This window comes from Monodon monoceros, unplaced genomic scaffold, assembly GCF_005190385.1.
Source record: "Monodon monoceros isolate NGI ecotype Baffin Bay Population unplaced genomic scaffold, NGI_Narwhal_1 Super_Scaffold_14, whole genome shotgun sequence".
In the NCBI taxonomy this organism is placed as follows: domain Eukaryota; kingdom Metazoa; phylum Chordata; class Mammalia; order Artiodactyla; family Monodontidae; genus Monodon; species Monodon monoceros.
In genome coordinates, this window is record NW_021703770.1 from 72,821,734 (window position 1) to 72,840,384 (window position 18,651).

Sequence of the window (18,651 nt, forward strand, 5' to 3'; positions counted from 1 at the left end):
ACAAGATCACAGGATACATGGCCTATATATAAAAGTCAGTCATCTTCCTATATACAATAAACAATTGGAATTTAAAATTCCAAAAACAATACCATTTACAATAGCACTAAAAATGAAATGCTTAGGTGCAGATCTAATAAGAGTCTGTATGCTAAAAATTACAAACACTAATGAAAGAAATGAAAGAAGATCTAAATAAAGAGATCTACAATGTTCATGGATTGAAAGACTCAGTATTTTAAGATATCCATCTTGTCAACTGATAAATAGATTCAGTACAATCCAAATCAAAATTCCAGCAAGTTTTTGTAAATGTAGACAAGTTAATTTTAAAATTTAGATGGAAAGTCAAAGGAAAAAGAAAAGCCAAAACAACTCTGAAAAAGAAGTACAAAGTTGAGGACTCACTCTACCTGACTTCAAATTTTATGATAAAGCTACAGTTATCCAGACAGTATGACACTGGTGAAAGAGTATGTGCATTTCACAATGGAACAGAATAAAAAGCCCAGAAATAGACCCACAGTTCACTTTTGGCAAAAGTACAAAGGCAATTCAATGAAGAAAGTTTTATCTTTCCCACAAATGTTTCTAGAACAACTGAGTATCCATGTGCAAAAAAGTCAAAAAAAAAAAAAAGAAAAGAAGCTTACAATTATACCCCAATTAAAAATATATGTAATTTTCATTAAAAAAATTTTTAAAAAAGAACCTTGACACATACCTCATACCGGGTACAAAAATTAACCCAGAATAAATCATTGACCTAATTCTAAATCTAAAAGTTTAAAATTTCTAGAAGAAACAGAGAAGAAAATCTGTGTGAACTTGGGTATGGTGACAAGTTTTTAGATGTGATTCTAAAGACATGAGTCATAATAGAAAATTTGATAAATTGTACCCTTAAAATTTTTGAAACTTTTGCCCTGTAAAAGACACTGTTAAGAGAATGAAAAGTCAAGCCACAGACTTGGAGAAAAATATTTATGTATCCTATATCTGATAAAAGTCTCATATCCATGTAGAATATATAAAGAACTCTTAAAGCTCAACAATAAGAAACAACCCCCCTTTCAAAATGAGCAAAATACATGAAAAGATACTTCTCCAAAGATAATACACAGATGGCAAAAAAGCATATGAAATGATGCATTAACAAAGTTAAATCAGGGAACTCTTTGGCGGTCCAGTGGTTAGGACTCCACACTCTCACTGCCGAGGGGCCGGGTTCGATCCCTGGTCAGGGAACTAAGATCCCGCATGCTGCATGGTGAGGCAAAAAAAAAAAAAAAGTTAAATTAAAATCACAAATTGGGACCACTACATACCTGGGATGGCTAAAATTTAAAAACTAACCATGCAAGACTGGTGAAGATGCAGAGCAACAGGAACCCTCATTCACTGTTAGTGGGAACACAAATGACGCAGCCATTTTGGAAGTTTAACAATTTCTTACAGTGTTAAATACATGCTTACCACATGGACCCAGAAATCCTACTCCTAGGTATTTGCCCAAGTGAACTGAAGACGTGTGTTCTCCTCAAAACCTCTGTGCAAATGTTTCTAACAGCTTTATTCACATCCTCAAACTGGAAACAAACCAAATGTGCTTCAGCGGGTGGCTGGATAAACAAACTGTGTATGTGCACACACCAGAACACTACTCGGACACACAGGACAAACTGTCAGCTCACGCAACAACAAGGATAAACCTTAAATAAATTTTTCTAAATGAAGGAAGCTGGTCCTGAAAGACTTAATGCTGTAAGATTCCATGTATATGACATTCTGACAAAACGGTGCAGACATAAATCACACCAGTGGTTTCCAGGAGTCAAAGGTAGAAGGATTGATTAACTGAAGGGGCTACACAGGGACTGTTAGGGGAGCACTGAACACAAGTCTCCTTGGAAAATGGCAGATCAAGATGACAAAATATTAATAAATGTTTTCCCCATTGATGGGCTTGATCTAAGGGAAGTACATGTGAAATATTGCACCCAGCAAATAGGAAATATTTCTCTGGTTCAAGCATACATGAGATATTAGGAAAGTTAAACATAAACACACATTAAGTCAAAAGGAAATTCAATACATATTTTTTAAATTATATACTGACCACATTGTCAGATCAAAATTCAGTAACAATAAAAATCAGTAACAAAAAGGTTGCCAATGCCCCCCCCAACACACATACTTTTCTTTAGAAACTACAAAGCACACTTCTAAATAATTCATGGATCAAAGGAGAAATCATAAGAAAAATTACTAAATATTTAGATTTAAGTGAGGGTGAAAGTGATATATATTTTTTCCATCATCACATTTGCACATACACACACATATAAATGTGTTATATAACTATAAATACATACTTTTAAATATGTAAATATATATATATATATATGCACACATACACACACACACACACACAAATAGGATGATGGAAAATAAGAGAGAAAGGACAAGAAACGTAGAAAAAACAGAGGATAAGTTCAAGAGTGCTAACATCTGAATAATAGTTTTTCCATAAAGACATAAAAAATAGTGACAGTTTTCTCCTAGAAATAATTATAGAAATTTCCCTACTACTGAACGAAATGAGTTTCCAAACTGAATGGGCTTACTAAGTTCCCAGGACAATAAAAGAAAAAGACCCACACCAAGGCAGGTAATAGAGACAGATGAAAATTACATGTATTTCAGAAACTGTTAAGAATCCCATGAAATGATCAGGAATAATATGCACGCCTCTCAGGAAGCTGCTGAAGAATGCAGTCTATCAAAACAATAGCATAAACAGAGCGGTAAAAATCAGATGCGGGAACCAGTGGCAGAACTTTGGAGAAAGTCCCCTTTGCCTTTCTCTGGTGTTCAAGCCACTGGTCCCTGGCATAACAGTGAAGAGAAATCCCTGGACAGGATCCCCAGAGCAGGCCTAGAGCACAAGAAGTAAAGATTGGAAGAAGCAGACAGAGGATTCTAGGAGGGTTATCTCTGAGAAAGAGATAAAATCAATCAAATACCTGATGTGTGTGGCCAGTGAGAAGAGATTTAAACTTACGGAGGAGACCTTGGGAAGGAAAGAAGGATAAGAAAGTGGAAAACCAAGGAAAACAAAAATCAAAAGCCTATTATTAACTTGAGGGAGGAAAAAGATTGCGAAACAGGAAATGTAATCACAGTATACTGCATAGCTCTTCTGTGAATAATACTTATATATCCATACAATAGTGTAAACACTGAGTATCGATTTAATGTAAAATGGTGACATTGACTCTCTAGGAGGACAGAGGGAGAGGAAGGATATGGGAGCACCTATTATCTTTCACAGCAGGAGGTCAGTAGATAATAAACTGAAACACCAAGCAATGAGAATACATCACGTTAATTAGAAATAAAGAGATAAACACAAAGGAAACTGTCTAAAAAGTTGAAAGCTAGTTGCCCTTGTGGACTGTGAATAGGGATGGGGATAGTGGGAAGGGAATGCTTCTTGTATTAAAATTCTTGGTGATACTTGAAGCTAAATATATGTAATACTCTGTGGGCTACCACAAAAATCAATATTCAGAGAGAATGTACATGCTTAAGTATAAATACTAGGAAAAATGGAAATGAACAAGCTAAGCATACAACTCTAGGAGTTCCTAAAAGAACACAGTTAACCCAAAGAAAGGAAAATGAAATAAATAATGGAACATGATGAACTAAGGAAATTAAAGAAAAGAGGGATAGATAGAAGCAAAGACTGAATCTTTGCAACAAACCAATAAAACAGATTTTACTCTTTCCATGAAAAAACAGGTCATAAAAGACACAGTAAAACTTTAAGATATCATAAAAGAATACTCCAAACAACTTTATGGCAATAAACCTGACAACTTAAATGGAGTGTAAAATACGAATTGCCAAAATTAACTCAAAAAGAAATTGGAAATATGAATAGACATAAAACATTAAAGAAACTGAATGAGTCGTCAATGTCAGAAAATCTCCAGGTCTAAGCAGTTTTAAAGGCGAGTTTCACCACAACTTTGAGGAATAGATAATTCCTATCTTTACATTAACCCACTCAAGAAAACAGAAAAAGACTAAACTCTTTTTTTTGACATTTATAAACCCTGATATCAAAAACAGATGGAATAGGGCTTCCCTGGTGGCGCAGTGGTTGGGAGTCCGCCTGCCGATGCAGGGGACACGGGTTCGTGCCCCGGTCCGGGAAGATCCCACATGCCGCGGAGCAGCTGGGCCCGTGAGCCATGGCCGCTGAGCCTGCGCGTCCGGAGCCTGTGCTCTGCAACAGGAGAGGCCATGACAGTGAGAGGCCCGCGTACCGCAAAAAAAAAAAAAAAAAAAAAAAAAACAGATGGAATAGCATGAGAAAGGAAGCTTGTCGGCTGACCTCAGTTTTATGTTGTGGTAGTTGCAATAGTACTAATGGATAAAATCTACTGAGAACTTTATACGTGTCAGGTGCTGTTATAATGGCATTTTGGTTGTTTCTGTATTGAGATACAGTTGATATATATACAAAGAACTGCACATATTTATGAATAAAATTTGATGAGTTTGGACATATGCAAACACCATGATACCATCACCACAATCAAGGTAATAAACACATCCATCACCTTCCAGTTTTCTTGTATCCCTTTGTTGTTTTTTTTTAATTTTGTGTGTGTATGTATGTGCGGTAAGAACACAACATGAGTATTGCCCTCTTAAATTCTGAACGCACACACTACATGTACCATGTGGTACAGCAGATTCTAGAACTCATAGAGCATAACTGCAACTATACCCACAAAATAACAACTCCCGCTTCCCCTGCTCTAAGGGTATTATAAGTACTAACTTATTTAAAAACAGCCTTATCAAGAGGGTACTATTATTATGCCTATTTTATCAGTCAGGATACTAAGGCACAGGTAGTTAAGTAACTTGCGTGTGACATGAACTCAAGCAGTCCTCCAGAGTTCTGTAGTAGTGAAGCTCAGTGCAGACCATCAGTGGAGGACAACCCTAGTTCCACCTGATCATTTGAGGACATAGAACTGATACAGTGCAGGTGCACAGCTGGACCAAGGTAAAAATACTAGCCAACAGAATAAAACAAGAATAAGAAATATTACCAAGTGCTGAAAAGGAAACACAAGTATTTTTATTTATAGACAATACAATTGTCTACATAAAAATCCAAGAGGATCTATAAACAACTATTAGAACTAATGAGTTCTTCAGCAAGACTGCTGAATAAAAGTTCATGATTTACTAAATACCTACAAAAATCTATCAGGAATGTCACCTTTCAAAAATCTCATTCAAAGTTCAACCAAAATTACAAGGTACCCATAAAGAAATCTAAAAAAGGATGTATAAGATATGTATTAAGAAAAATTACAGTACTTTCTTGAAGGCTTTTACAGAAGACCTAAGTAAATACGAAAAATGCTATGTTCATGAACAGGAAAGCTCAACATCGTAACCATGATAATTTCCCCCAAATAGATCTATAAATGTAATGTTATTCTAATCATGATACTAACCACATTTTTCAAAGACAACTCTAATAACTCATTTGAAGAAGTAAGATGCACTTTTGGAGAATAAGGTGAAGGGAGAAAGAAGGAAGATTCCCTACCAAATACTGACATATCATAAAGCTATAATAAATGTTTAAAAGTGTACAGTTCATGAAAGAATACACAAATAAACTTGGAAAAGAATAGAGGGACTAGAAGCAGACCGTTGTATATACGGGAACTTGGTATATAATGGAAATTGCACTGCAAATCTAATCAAAAGCCTTATTCAATATATTGTTTCAGGAAATGGTTTAGCCAATTCCTACCTCATTTTCTACTCAAAGGAATCCTAATAAAGATCTAGATGGGAAAAGGCAAAACTATGAAAACTTTTAGAACATAATATGTGAGAATACATCCCTGGCATCGGGGTAGGGAAAGTTTTTCAAAACAAGACGAAACTCATCAACCATAAAAAAGAAAGATTAGTAAAATTGACAAAGTTAAAATAAAATCTTCCGTATGAAGAAAGACACCACAAACATTGTTAAGAGACAAATTACAGACTGGGAGAAAATATCTGACTTGTGTACAATGGACAAAGCATTACGGTCAATCTTCACTATGTGAAGATTCCATGTGTGTGAATTCACCGACTTGCTAATATTTATTAGTAACCCACACATCCATACTTTTGGTGCCTTCGTAGCCATTCCAGCCGTGCACAGAGAAGTGAAAATTTTGACTAATCTGACACGTACATTCCCAGCAGAGGCCAAACAAGGCTACATTCTGCCTTCTTGTTTCAACACTCATACAGTACATGAGTCCGTTTTGAAGTCTATTTAGTGCCATATTTTCTCATTTTTGTGACTTTTGTTGGTGAATTCATGATTTTAAATGTCTCCCAAGCTGAAGTGCTATCTAGTGTCCTAGGTGCAAAAAGGCTGTGATGTGACTTAAGGAGAAAACATATGTAATACATGTATTAGAGAAGCTTTGTTCAGGCATGAGTTATGGGGCTGTTGCTTGTGAGCTCAATATTAATGAAGCAACAGTATAAATGAGGTGCCTTTAAACAAAAACACACATAAAACAAGGTTATGTATTGACCTGCTGACAAAAATATAGCAGCCAAAGGCACACAAGAACCTGACCCCCTATTTCCTCTAGAAGCAATGGTTCTGTATTTGCTAATTTGGTGTTCGCGATGACTTTCTAGAACAATGAGAATAATGAGAATTGACCATACTTTCATGAGTATAAAGATCCACAAATCAAAAGAGGAAGAGAAACAACTTGATAGAAACATGGCAAAGCAGACAAAAAATCAAGACACAGAAGACACCAGGAGGCCAGTAAGTATGAAAAGATGCCCAGGCTTCTCCATTCATAAGGAAAATGCAAAATAAAACCACAGGCTGTCTTGTCACAGCTATCAAATTAGCAAAAACAATACTAATGTTGATAGAGGAGAGAATAGAACTCTCAAACAGGCATTGTTGTGGGAATTGTGACTTTGATTAATTTGGAGAGCAATGTGGCGAGTTCTATTATGGTTGATAATATGCAATTCCTATGACCCAACAAATCCACTTCTAGGTAGACAGCTTAGAGATAACCATTGGTATTGAGTTAAAAAAAATGAAGTGCCTAAATGTGCATCAATACGGCAGTGGGTAAGTAAACTCTGTGTCATGCATTAGGGAAAATCAATAAACTAGATGTACATATATCAATATAAACAAATCTCAAAAACATTTTGCAGACTGAAAACATTATAAAAAATATGTATTACAACAATTACATAAATTTTTAAAGCACATATTGTTTACAGGTACACAAAAACCTATATAAGAATGATGCAATAATACACATTATTTCAAAGAGGAAGGAAATAGTACTGGGGATCAATAATAATATATAATATTAATACTAAAATCTTTACCTATAGTATAAACACATTCAGTTAATCTTCAAAATAGTCCTATGAAGTAGGTATCACTACCTTACAATATTTATGTTATAAACATTATAGGGGCTTCCCTGGTGGCGCAGTGGTTGAGAGTCCGCCTGCCGATGCAGGGGACACGGGCTCATGCCCCGGTCCGGGAAGATCCCACATGCCGTGGAGCGGCTGGGCCCATGAGCCATGGCCGCTGAGCCTGTGTGTCCGGAGCCTGTGCTCCGCAACGGGAGAGGCCACAACAGTGAGAGGCCCGCGTACCGCAAAAAAAAAAAAAAAATTATAATATTTCAGATGAGAAAACTGAGACATAATTAAGCAACATACCAGGAAATCCTCCTAACTGCAATGTTAAAACAGGAACAGTATAAGTCTCAGGATCTTCCTCGGGTTTTTGAGTCTGTAAAATCTAAACTGAACAATTGGCTCATGTGCCTGGTGAGAGCTGGGCCTTCATGGCCCTTGCTTCTCTCAAAGAGGAACCTTGTTAGATGCCACGGCTGGGCACACAGGCTGTCAGACACATGGGTCCTTCCTCGATTTTGCTAATTCATGATAACCTGAGACAACACCAATGAGACATCATTTTATACCCTTTTATACCCTCCAAAAGTGGAACCCTAGAGCTCCTCTGATGAATCTGGTCAAGATGTCCTTCCCCTTTTCACTCCAGTCTTTTATTTCAAATACTTTATTTACTCAGCAACTTTTAGTGTGAGTCAGACTGGCAAATGCAGAATAACTTTGGCAGTCAGTTCCGGTATTTGGGTGATATATGGAATTTGATCTATACAGGGCTGGAACCACAGAAGTGGAAGAGACACAGCCCCTCATTCTACAAAGTGGCTTCTGCAGTACCACATTCAGGGTCAAAACTAGAACCCTACCCCATTTTCTCAAAAATATTAACTCAGAAAAATAAGCTTTAGAGCACTGAGAGCTTCTAGCAGTAAAAGCTGCTCGGAACATTTGTGTGCAGTTTGATTTCCTCCACGTGGATAACCCTGAAAGCATAAAAACAACAACAGGATGCTTGCAAGGTACCAAGCTAACCGCTCACACAGCTGCAGCCTGTCACTGAGTAGCTTATTTGGGGACCAGAAGTGTGGAATTGCACACAGAGAACTCTCCCTCGTTATGAGCGCTAATGGAAACCAAAATTAGTTTCTTCTGTTTTTCCTCCTTCCAAATGAAGCATGTTAAAATCCTCATCTCTATTAAGAAACATCTTCAAAAAAAAGAAAAAGAAAGTTGCAAGGACATGAATGTACCGTTTCATGAATATTTTCTTACTTACCGTGACACTTTTATACTCTGACCCACACTTACAAGTGATCCAGCAAAACTACATCTCAAATCTACACACAAAAAAGGATAAAACAATACTCTAAGATGCACGTAATGGCCTCTAGCGTATCTTAGCTGACTCAGCGGCGCTATTCCAACACACATGATTTTTTAAAAGCCTGATGATCCATGGATATTTCCTTTACACAATTCAAACGTGCCCATAAGCAAGTATGAACACTGCACTGGCTCTCATGAAAATCTCATTCTAAACCCCATTAAAATGGAGAGTAGTAGGGACTGGGGTTCTAGTTACTAAACATAAATGACAAGCCCTTCCATGTGATAATAAACTACATTTTTAAAAAGTCAGAACACTATAATTTGGAATGTACTTACATATTTTTTTCACTGAACATAAAAGTTTGAAAATACATGAATCTTAAGAACAATAAAGTAAATTGAGAAACCTAGCTTAGTAAAAGTGTAAGAAAAATATATTTGCGCTCTGATTCAAATTCTAATATTTTTTGATTGATATAAAAAAAATGGCCACTAGTATTTTTGGAGCCTGAGCAGCTCATACAATAAAAATGAAATAGGGAGAGTTTTTCCTTCCTTTTGTTGTCCCTCTTGGCTCAAACTTCTTATAAAAATACACATCCCTTCCCCATCGGATGTTAACTTTGCGTCATGGAGAAAACGGGGACCATCACACAGGGGGATCTCACCTTCCAACCACCACAGAGCAAGGCACGTGCTTCTGTACCATCCGGAGTGCTCCACCTAGTGCTCTCAGTGAAATACTCCATCGAAGGCCCGGTGCCTTTCCACTTCTGAGCTCCAGTTACAGCCTAGGTCCACTGCTCTCTTCCTTTGTCGTATCAAACATGCTCTAGATGGGCTTCCCTGGTGGCGCAGTGGTTGAGAGTCCGTCTTCCAATGCAGGGGACGCGGGTTCGTGCCCCGGTCTGGGAGGATCCCACGTCGTGGAGCAGCTGGGCCCGTGAGCCATGGCCGCTGAGCCTGCGCGTCCGGAGCCTGTGTTCCGCAACGGGAGAGGCCACAACAGTGAGAGGCCTGCGTACCGGAAAAAAAAAAAAAAAAAAAAAAACATGCTCTAGAATTACCTACATTTAATAAGAAAGTGAAACCCCTCAATTCTTCCCAAGTCCAGCTTCAGCTCTCCCCCCATGTCTTTGTTCCCTTCATAGCGAAGCTCCTGAGAGAGTGGTCCACAGTCCCTGACTCCACGCCGTACCCCTCGCCCTCCGCACCCCACTCCACTCCATCCCCGCTAGTCCACTGAGCTCGCTCCGTGGTCAGTAAACCCCAGGTTGCCATTTTTGTTCTGCGTAACCAAATACCCCCAAACGTAGTGGCTTAACACAACAATGTAACACAATCTCCCAGCTCCGTGGGTCTACTGGGCTCCTCCGGGCGGCTCTCCTGTGAGATCTCTCCTGAAGCTGCCATTGAATTCAGCTGGGGCTGAACATGGACTTCTGACCCACAAGATCAGTGGGTCTCAGAGCAAATCACTTAAAACCACTGTGCTTTAGTCTCTTCGAAAATTGATGAGAGTAATGATACGCACCTACTGACCTCAAAGAGTCCTTCGGCTCGAGGGCTAGAACATATTCAAGAAAATTTTCCAAAGAGTGAAGCTCCATGTCAATGTTGGTTCCCATTTCAAATACTTTTAGGGGCCAATAAACCATATCATGGGCTCAGACTGAAAACTTACGGACCTCTTTCTTCCGTCCAGTACAAAAAATTTTTGCAAAGCTCACAAAATGTAATCTCATTAGACTAGAATTTTGTGAGAGTCGGAAAAAAAAAAGCTGGGTATAAAAAAAGAATAAATAGATGATTTTTTTAAAACTTAAGAAGCATAATTGTACTGAATCTTTAACCTTCAGTGATAGGGAATTACATCTTTGTCAATATGTTATACATCAAATATAGTTTAAAAAAACGTAGTAGGGCTTCCCTGGTGGCGCAGTGGTTGAGAGTCCGCCTGCCGATGCAGGGGACGAGGGTTCGTGCCCCGGTCTGGGAAGATCCCACATGCCGCGTAGCAGCTGGGCCCGTGAGCCATGGCCGCTGAGCCTGCGCGTCCGGAGCCTGTGCTCCGCAACGGGAGAGGCCACGGCAGTGAGAGGCCCGCGTACCGCAAAAAAAAAACAAAAAACGTAGTAGTCACACAATTACACCATATGCTGGTACTGATATGCTGTGCCTGAAATATTTTTAATATTTAAATATTTTAAAATTAAGTCACGCAAGTGAAAAGATTATTTGGCAAAGCCAGTAGTTTCCCTCAAATAAATCATTGTAAACAGATTGAGCACAACAGCTCCTCCAGAAAAAGTTCTTCTTTTAAATATGGGGATCAGAGCTTAAAACAAGGATGCACCACAGAGCAAAAGGGATGCAGAGCATAAGAGTACAGGGGCTGGACCACATCCCAGGGTGGAATCCGGGCTCTGCCATTCTCTCACTGTTTGACGAGATGGGGAGGGGCAAGTTATTCAGCCCCCTCACCGTGTATCACCCTCCCAATCTCATTCCTCTCCCTCCCCTGCAGAGACCCAATATCCCCAATTTGGTTTCAAATATTCCCATGCGTGCATTTTTTTAAGTAAGAATACATATAATTGTAAATAAAATATAATTGTTTTGTACTTTTTACACTTTAAATAAACAGGAGACTGCACACTTCTGTAACTTGCCGTTTTGCCCAACATCACCTTTGGTATCTATGTTAATACTTAGAGCTATAGTTTATTTATTTTCATAAAAGTATACCTATAGGTTATAGGGCATCTTTAACTTTATTAAATATTATCAAATTGCTCAGAAAGTAGTAGCGCCAATTGATACCCTCACCAGCAGCCTGAGTTTTTTTTGCCTTACAATTCAGTAAATGTTTGCCCATCTGGTGGATGAGAAATAATACACACTGCACTTTCAACTGCCATTTATTCACCTAGAAACTGGAGGGGGGTGGGGGGAGCCTCTTGCATTACGTTTATTGGCCATTCCAACACCCTCTTCTTGGTTATTTATATCTCCTGCCTATTTTCTCTTGGGTTGTTTGTCTTTCTCTTCTTGACTTTTAGGAACTTATTATATATTTTTAATTAATTTATTTTATTTATTTTTGGCTGCATTGGGGCTTCGTTGCTGTGCGCTGGCTTTCTCTCGTTGCAGCGAGTGGGGGCTGCTCTTCGTTGTGGTGCACGGGCTTCTCATTGCGGTGGCTTCTCTTGTTGCGGAGCACGGGCTCTAGGCACGCGGACTTCAGTAGTTGTGGCACACGGGCTTCAGTAGTTGTGGCTCTCGGGCTCTAGAGCCCAAGCTCAGTAGTTGTGGCGCACGGGCTTAGTTGTTCCGCGGCATGTGGGATCTTCCAGGACCAGGGCTGGAACCCGTGTCCCCTGCATTGGCAGGCAGATTCTTAACCACTGTGCCACCAGGGAAGTCCTTGCATATTTTTTATACTAAAGCTTTGTCAAGTTGTGCAATGCAAATTTTTTTTCCAGTTTTTAGTTTGTCTTTTAACTCTGCTGATGGTGCCTTTGATGTCCTAAAATTTTAATTTACTTGAATTTATTAATTATGATTTGTGCTTTTTGTTTGTTGTCCTTTTTTTCCCCAAAACTTACTCCTTGCCCTGACATGATAAAATGCTGTCCCATGTTTTTTTCAAATAAAATTCTGAAGATCCATCTTAAACTGAGTGTGTGTGTGTGTGTCTGTAAGTGTGAGATGGCTTTTACTTTCTTCCACATCCATTAATGTATCTTATTTTTCATCAACTCTTAAGACAGAGTAGATATTAGCAGAGTGGACAGATGAGGAAAATAAAAACCAGGGAATATATCTGGCCCAAGGACACACAGCTTGTCAGTGACCAAGAAGGTCAAAGTGAGCATCTTCTTCGTCTAAATGACCTCCAGGCATGTCAAGCTCATCAGCATTTAAATCTGGAATCTTATCTTCACCCCCTCCCTCCACCTGCCGCCCCCTGCACAGGGAGCAGCTGTGCACCTAGCCTGGTGCGCAGCCTCGAACTGCAGGGCTGGCTGAGTGTCAGGTTTTCCAAAAGCTGCCTGAGTGTCCTGCCCCACCTCCACCAGAGATTAGAATACAATCGGTCTGGGTGAGGCCAGGCATTGATAAGTCCTGAAGCTCCCCAGACCATTTTAATATTTATCTATCAGGGCTGTGAGCCCCTGGAGCAGTGCCCCACACCCCCTATTTAGTGATGTCAGGGTATTTGGGGGTGTTGCACTGGGGGGTGATACTGTCATCCAGTGGCCAGAGGCCAGGGATGCTGCTAAACAGCCTGCAATGCACAGGATGTACACCTCCCCCCCCGGCCGTGACAAAGAATTGTGTGGCCCCAAAAGTCAACAGCTGAGGCTGAGGGACCTGGACGTGGAGTCTTTCTGCTCACAAGGTAGCCCCTGACCACAGCATGGCCACCGGCACCAAGGACCTTGCCATGGATGCGAGGTCTCTGGTTCCTCCCCAGACCTACTGGTCGGAATCTAGTACAGGACCCCCTTAAAGTCTGAGAAGCCTTGCGCTGGACTGTGCCCTCCTGTGCCCCCTGCAAATCCAATCAGATAACAAATCCTGTCAATAGGTCCCTTAATTACCTCCAAAATTGTCCTCCCTTCTGCCCTAGGGTCAGTCTCTCAATCCAGCACTTCATCACTTGTCATCCCACCTATTACAATAACCCTCCAATCGGACCACCTTCTTCCAGCCTAGTAGAGATTTTTACCTTCTTTGAGAGTTAAGAAACATTGTAAGATTGAAGGAAAGAGCTGGACCTTCCCAGGAGAAAACACACACACGCACACACACACACTCACACACTCACACATGCTCACATATTTCTACCGTATTACATACAATTTCAAAGGGTTCATAGAACCTCTGAAGCCCTCCTTGGACACTTCCAGGTTAAGAACCACCACCTGATCTCTGAGCAGAGGGCTTGTTCTAACATGCAGATGGGACCATCTGAATCCCCCCCTGACAGTTCCAGCTCTTAGTACAGCTCACTCCAGCCAACCTAAGTCTTAGCAGTTGCTCTGCGTGCCAGTGAGCACTCCTCTGAGCCCGCTGATGCTGCTTCCCTGCCTGACACAGCTTTCCCCCTGGGTGCTGGCTAAACCCTCTCCATCCAGACCCAGCTCAAGGACCACTTTCCCTGGGAAACCTTTACTGACCTCTCAGCTCCATCCCCACCTTCGCTCTCAGTTAGATTCTCCTTCTTTGTGGTCTCTTAGTTCCCAGAGAGCCTACCTGCTATAGCCCTTCCTGGCTGGCGTGTATTATGTTGTGGGTTTTTTTTTCTTTTTTTTTGTATGAGTCTCCCATCACACCTGGGTCAGCAAGGATATTCATCATCTCTGCCACCTCCATGCCTGGCACAAACAGGAGCTCAATAAAGGTTGCTGGTAAATTTAAAGGAACAATAAAGCTAGTGTTCTTTTCACTCTGTCATGTATTGCTCTCAATTTATGCTTTGGTGACTTTGTATTTTTCCCTTATAATTAGTGAAATGCCTTATTTCGTAATCAGGGCGGTGAGTGGGTGTTCATGATATTACTCTTTATACATATTTTTTATATTCTGGAAACATTTTATATTTATAATTAAAAACTCTTAAAAGGTATGATCACAATAAACAAGTGAATTGCCTAGGTGTCGCCTGGGTTCTGTGGAAACGCAGCCCCAGATCCACCATCCTGTGATGCTGCTTCTTGAGACCCAGTTCTGATTTCCCCAAGAGTCTTCCTCTGGGACACAGAGCCATCCTCAGTGGACTGCAGGAGGTGAGTATTTAGAAACATGTTTCCAACCTTAGAGTGTCCAACTGAAAAAACTCATCAAGGGCAGAAGAAACGTAACTTGAATTAGGATTTAAAAAACAAGAAAGAGTTTGGCTCCAGAAATTTTACACAGAAAACATTTTAATCTCCCCGAGGATATTATGAAATAGAGTATTCTGTTTATTTTAACGTGGTAAGAACCTCATTAACACTGGATTTCACCAGTGTGGAAATAACACCAATTTCCAGGTAAAAATCACATCCTCTTCTAGAGAAATGTTGAGAATCTTGTTTAATAAAAATAGAGCATACTCATTACAGAGAGGGCTTTTACAAACAAATAACTTTGAATTATTCTATAGCAGTGTTGTTTTATATCTTCTACCCTTTTACCATTGCAAAAACTCATTTCTCTCTGCCCTTTAAAACAAACAAACAAAAGTGTCATTTGCTTTTAAAATATCACCTCTTTTTCACTTTGATTTACTGCCCTTTGGCTACCAGCCCGCTGGTTCTCGGCCAAGTCATCAGACTCCTCTGGGCTGCCTTGCAAGGGAGGGACCCCAAATTGCAGCTCAGGAAGCCTGCTCGGGGCCAGTGTTCCTACAAAGTGCCCTGTACGTGTCAGCTGCCATCTGTTCGGTTTTCTCTCCTTGGACAGGGCAGGTCCTCAGGGATGCCCGTTCCCCTTCCTCTCCAGCAAAGGCTCTGCCCACAGCCCCAGGAAAGCAAGGTAGAAAGCAAGAAAGGTCCTTCTCAGGGATGAACTTAGAGAAAACAGCCTCTGTGTATTTGAAAGTGATGACAAGGGCCAACCCCAGGAAAACAACAACTAACAAAACAAAACAAAGCAGCACTCTTCTCTTCCAAGGATCCTAACTCCTCAATCCTGGAATCACTTCCCCGCTGTCTACATGAGCTCAAGTTCAGTCTGTCAGTCCAGACAGCTGAGATCACAGGGGACAGAGGTCGACAGATCTTATAAATAAGCTTTTTGGATCATACTACAAGAGCACATTTGGCCAGAGTTTGTAGGTTGGCGTTATATGGTTTAAGATCAGCTCTGCTACTAACCAGCTCTATCTTGAACAAGTTACAGAATCTCGTGGAGCATTCCTTTGCTCCCCTGGAAAACGGGAAAGAAGATAAAAATAAAACCTCTCCTAGCAGCTTCCTACAGACTCGCCTTTGCTTCATTTAAGGAGAGGTTTTACCTGAATTATCAGGGTATGGACTTAAAATATCCAATTCTCTTTGTTGTGTGAGGAGAATTTTTAAGAGTGACAGTTTTTCTTGGCATTGACTCAAGTTCTCTGACAGGAAACTACTCTAGGTGGATATTTTCCCAGATTAGCACTATAAGAAGAACCAACCATATGGAATATTAGGAAGAAATATTTTTTCTCCCTTTCAAGCCTATACCTTTTGAACATACATTCCCTAACAGTTTGAAAAAATAGGAAAATATATTTATTTCTATAATGAAGCTATTCTTTTTAAGATTATAACAAGAAAAAAAATCAAGTTGGTTTGGGATGTCTGTCCAATTACACATAAAACCAAACAAGATCCCTAGAGTATGCAGTGCAGTATACTGTGATGGTGCATTGCAGCTCCATGTACAACAGTCAAGACAGAAGTGTGCATTGCAGCTCCATGTACAACAGTCAAGACAGAAGTGTGCATTGCAGCTCCATTTACAATAGTCAAGACAGAAGTGTGCATTGCAGCTCCATGTACAATAGTCAAGACAGAAATGTGCATTGCAGCTCCATTTACAACAGTCAAGACAGAAGTGTGCATTGCAGCTCCATTTACAATAGTCAAGACAGAAGCAACCTAAATGCCCATCAACAGAGGAATGGATAAAGAAGATGTGGTATATATATACAATGGAATATTACTCAGCCAAAAGAAAGAATGAAATAATGCCATTTGCAGCAACATGGATGGACCTAGAGATTATCATACTGAGCGAAGTAAGTCAGACAGAGAAAGACAAATACCATATTATATCACTTATATGTGGAATCTAAAAAAAATGATACAAACTTATTTACAAAACAGAAATAGACTCACAGACACAGAAGACAAACTTATGGTTACCAAAGAGGGAAGGGGAGGAGGGATAAATTAGGAGGTTGGGATTAACATATACACACTACTATATATAAAATAGATAAACAACAAGGACCTACTGTGTAGCACAGGGGACTCTACTCAATATTTTGTAATAACCTATAAGGGAAAAGAATCTGAAAAAGTTATTTATATATATATATATATATGGCTGAGTCACTTTGCTGTATACCTGAGACTAACACGACATTGTAAATCAACGACACTTCAGTTTTAAAAAATATCCCTACAGGACAAAATCGCATGCACACATGCATGCACTCACAAAAATATGTATATTCAGAAGTATTGAACACATGTATTAGAACAGAGACTGATGTGTTTCCCTCTCCTACGTAAGAGCTGGAAGGCTTTATCACTCAACATAGTGCATGCCTCACCTCTTCACCTGTTTGATACGTCAGTGAATCGTCACAAAAGAACACATGGTGTACAATTCAGTGCTGATCAGTAACGCATCACTACAACACTTTGGAAATGCAAAAACCTTTGCATCCAAGGGGCCATTCACATCTCAGGCTCTGAGGTCAGTTACTCTCTTCCCTTAAACAACTTCCTGTTTTGTTCTCCACGATCGTTTACCACACTGGACTCTGCACTATTTTTGTTCTTTTGCTTTTTTTTGACCAGCAAAATCATTGCACCTGAACAAGAAACTGATTTTTTTTTTAATCTGGCTTTCTCACAGAATCAATGACATATGAGGATTAATTGTTTGTTTTCAATCCTGATTTTTTCTCCTCCTAGATCTATTTTTGAAACAAATTTTATTTTGGGATGTCCTGACTGATATGATACTAAATTGGAAAGCCTGGTGCAAATTTTATTGACCTCCATTTCCTACTATAAAGGATGTTCCCCACTAATCTGTCATCCACAGGGCAGACAAAGGTTAGAAGCGAGGGAAGCTACGCCAGATGGTGCGCTCAAGAAGCCCAGGGCCAGACTCTTCTTGTTTTGTTGGTTTGTTTTTAAATCAATGGTCAACAAGAAAGAGGAAGCAACATTTGGTCATCCTCCTTATTCCAGGCTGAGCTCAACCCAATGTTAACTGCAATGTGCATGGCGAACACCATGTCTGAGAATTGGTCCTTACTAACTGTTGCTTGGCTACGATAAAACAAATGAATGGAACTATGGGTAGATGATGGATAGATGGATGGACAGGTACGAGTGGAGGAATAAATTAATTAATTAATTCATATTATTCATGGGTTTTTATTTAAACAATGCAGAAAAACTCAAAAAGATCAAAGTTACCACTTAGAAAACTGTATGAATTAGAGTGAATGTCCCCTCCTTTGCTTTTCAAAAAAAAATGTTGATAGTTTTGTCCATATTCTTCCCATATTCTTTTGTCACATTATATTGTATTATTAATTTATCTACCTATATTATTTATCAATCATCTATCTATATTATTAATATTTTCAATTAATTTTAATTTTTCCCCAAATTATAATCATATTGCCCATAGTGATCTACATCTCTTTTTTTCCCCTTATATAACAAGGGCATCTGTTCATATCACTGTAGAGATCTATCCTGTTCTCTTTTAATGACTGCATGGTATTCTGCGCTATAGGTACACCATATGCAATTCAGTCAGACTCCAACTGAAAATTATTTTCAGTTTTCATGCCTTTACCAAGAATATTGCAATGTACTTCCTCGTACATGTGATTGAACATCTGCATTTTTTAATTTTTAATATCCTTTGCTATCTTCTCTAATCGGTTTGTCATTTTTTCTTTATAAAAACTGCACAGTAGGAATTTTAATATTTTGTCATTTATGTATGTGGCAAATATCTTCTCTCAATCTGTCGCTTCCTTTTAAGTTTTTTTTTTTGGCATCTTTCACTGTTTAATGCCTT

General features: G+C 39.5%; 1 protein-coding gene across 2 annotated transcripts in view; it reads right to left on the bottom strand.

The window, feature by feature from the left end:
* The window catches only part of RP1 (RP1 axonemal microtubule associated), a 69,006-nt gene extending 59,313 nt beyond the window's left edge, over positions 1 to 9,693 (bottom strand). Inside the window, exon 1 of one of the 2 annotated variants that reach the window (XM_029223095.1) lies at positions 9,513 to 9,693. In XM_029223095.1, coding sequence (XP_029078928.1) covers positions 9,513 to 9,593 — 81 coding nt within the window. In that variant the 5' untranslated portion in view covers positions 9,594 to 9,693. The remainder of the gene's footprint in view (positions 1 to 9,512) is intronic. The other variant, XM_029223096.1, reaches the window with a different exon arrangement.
* Positions 9,694 to 18,651: the final 8,958 nt, after the last annotated feature.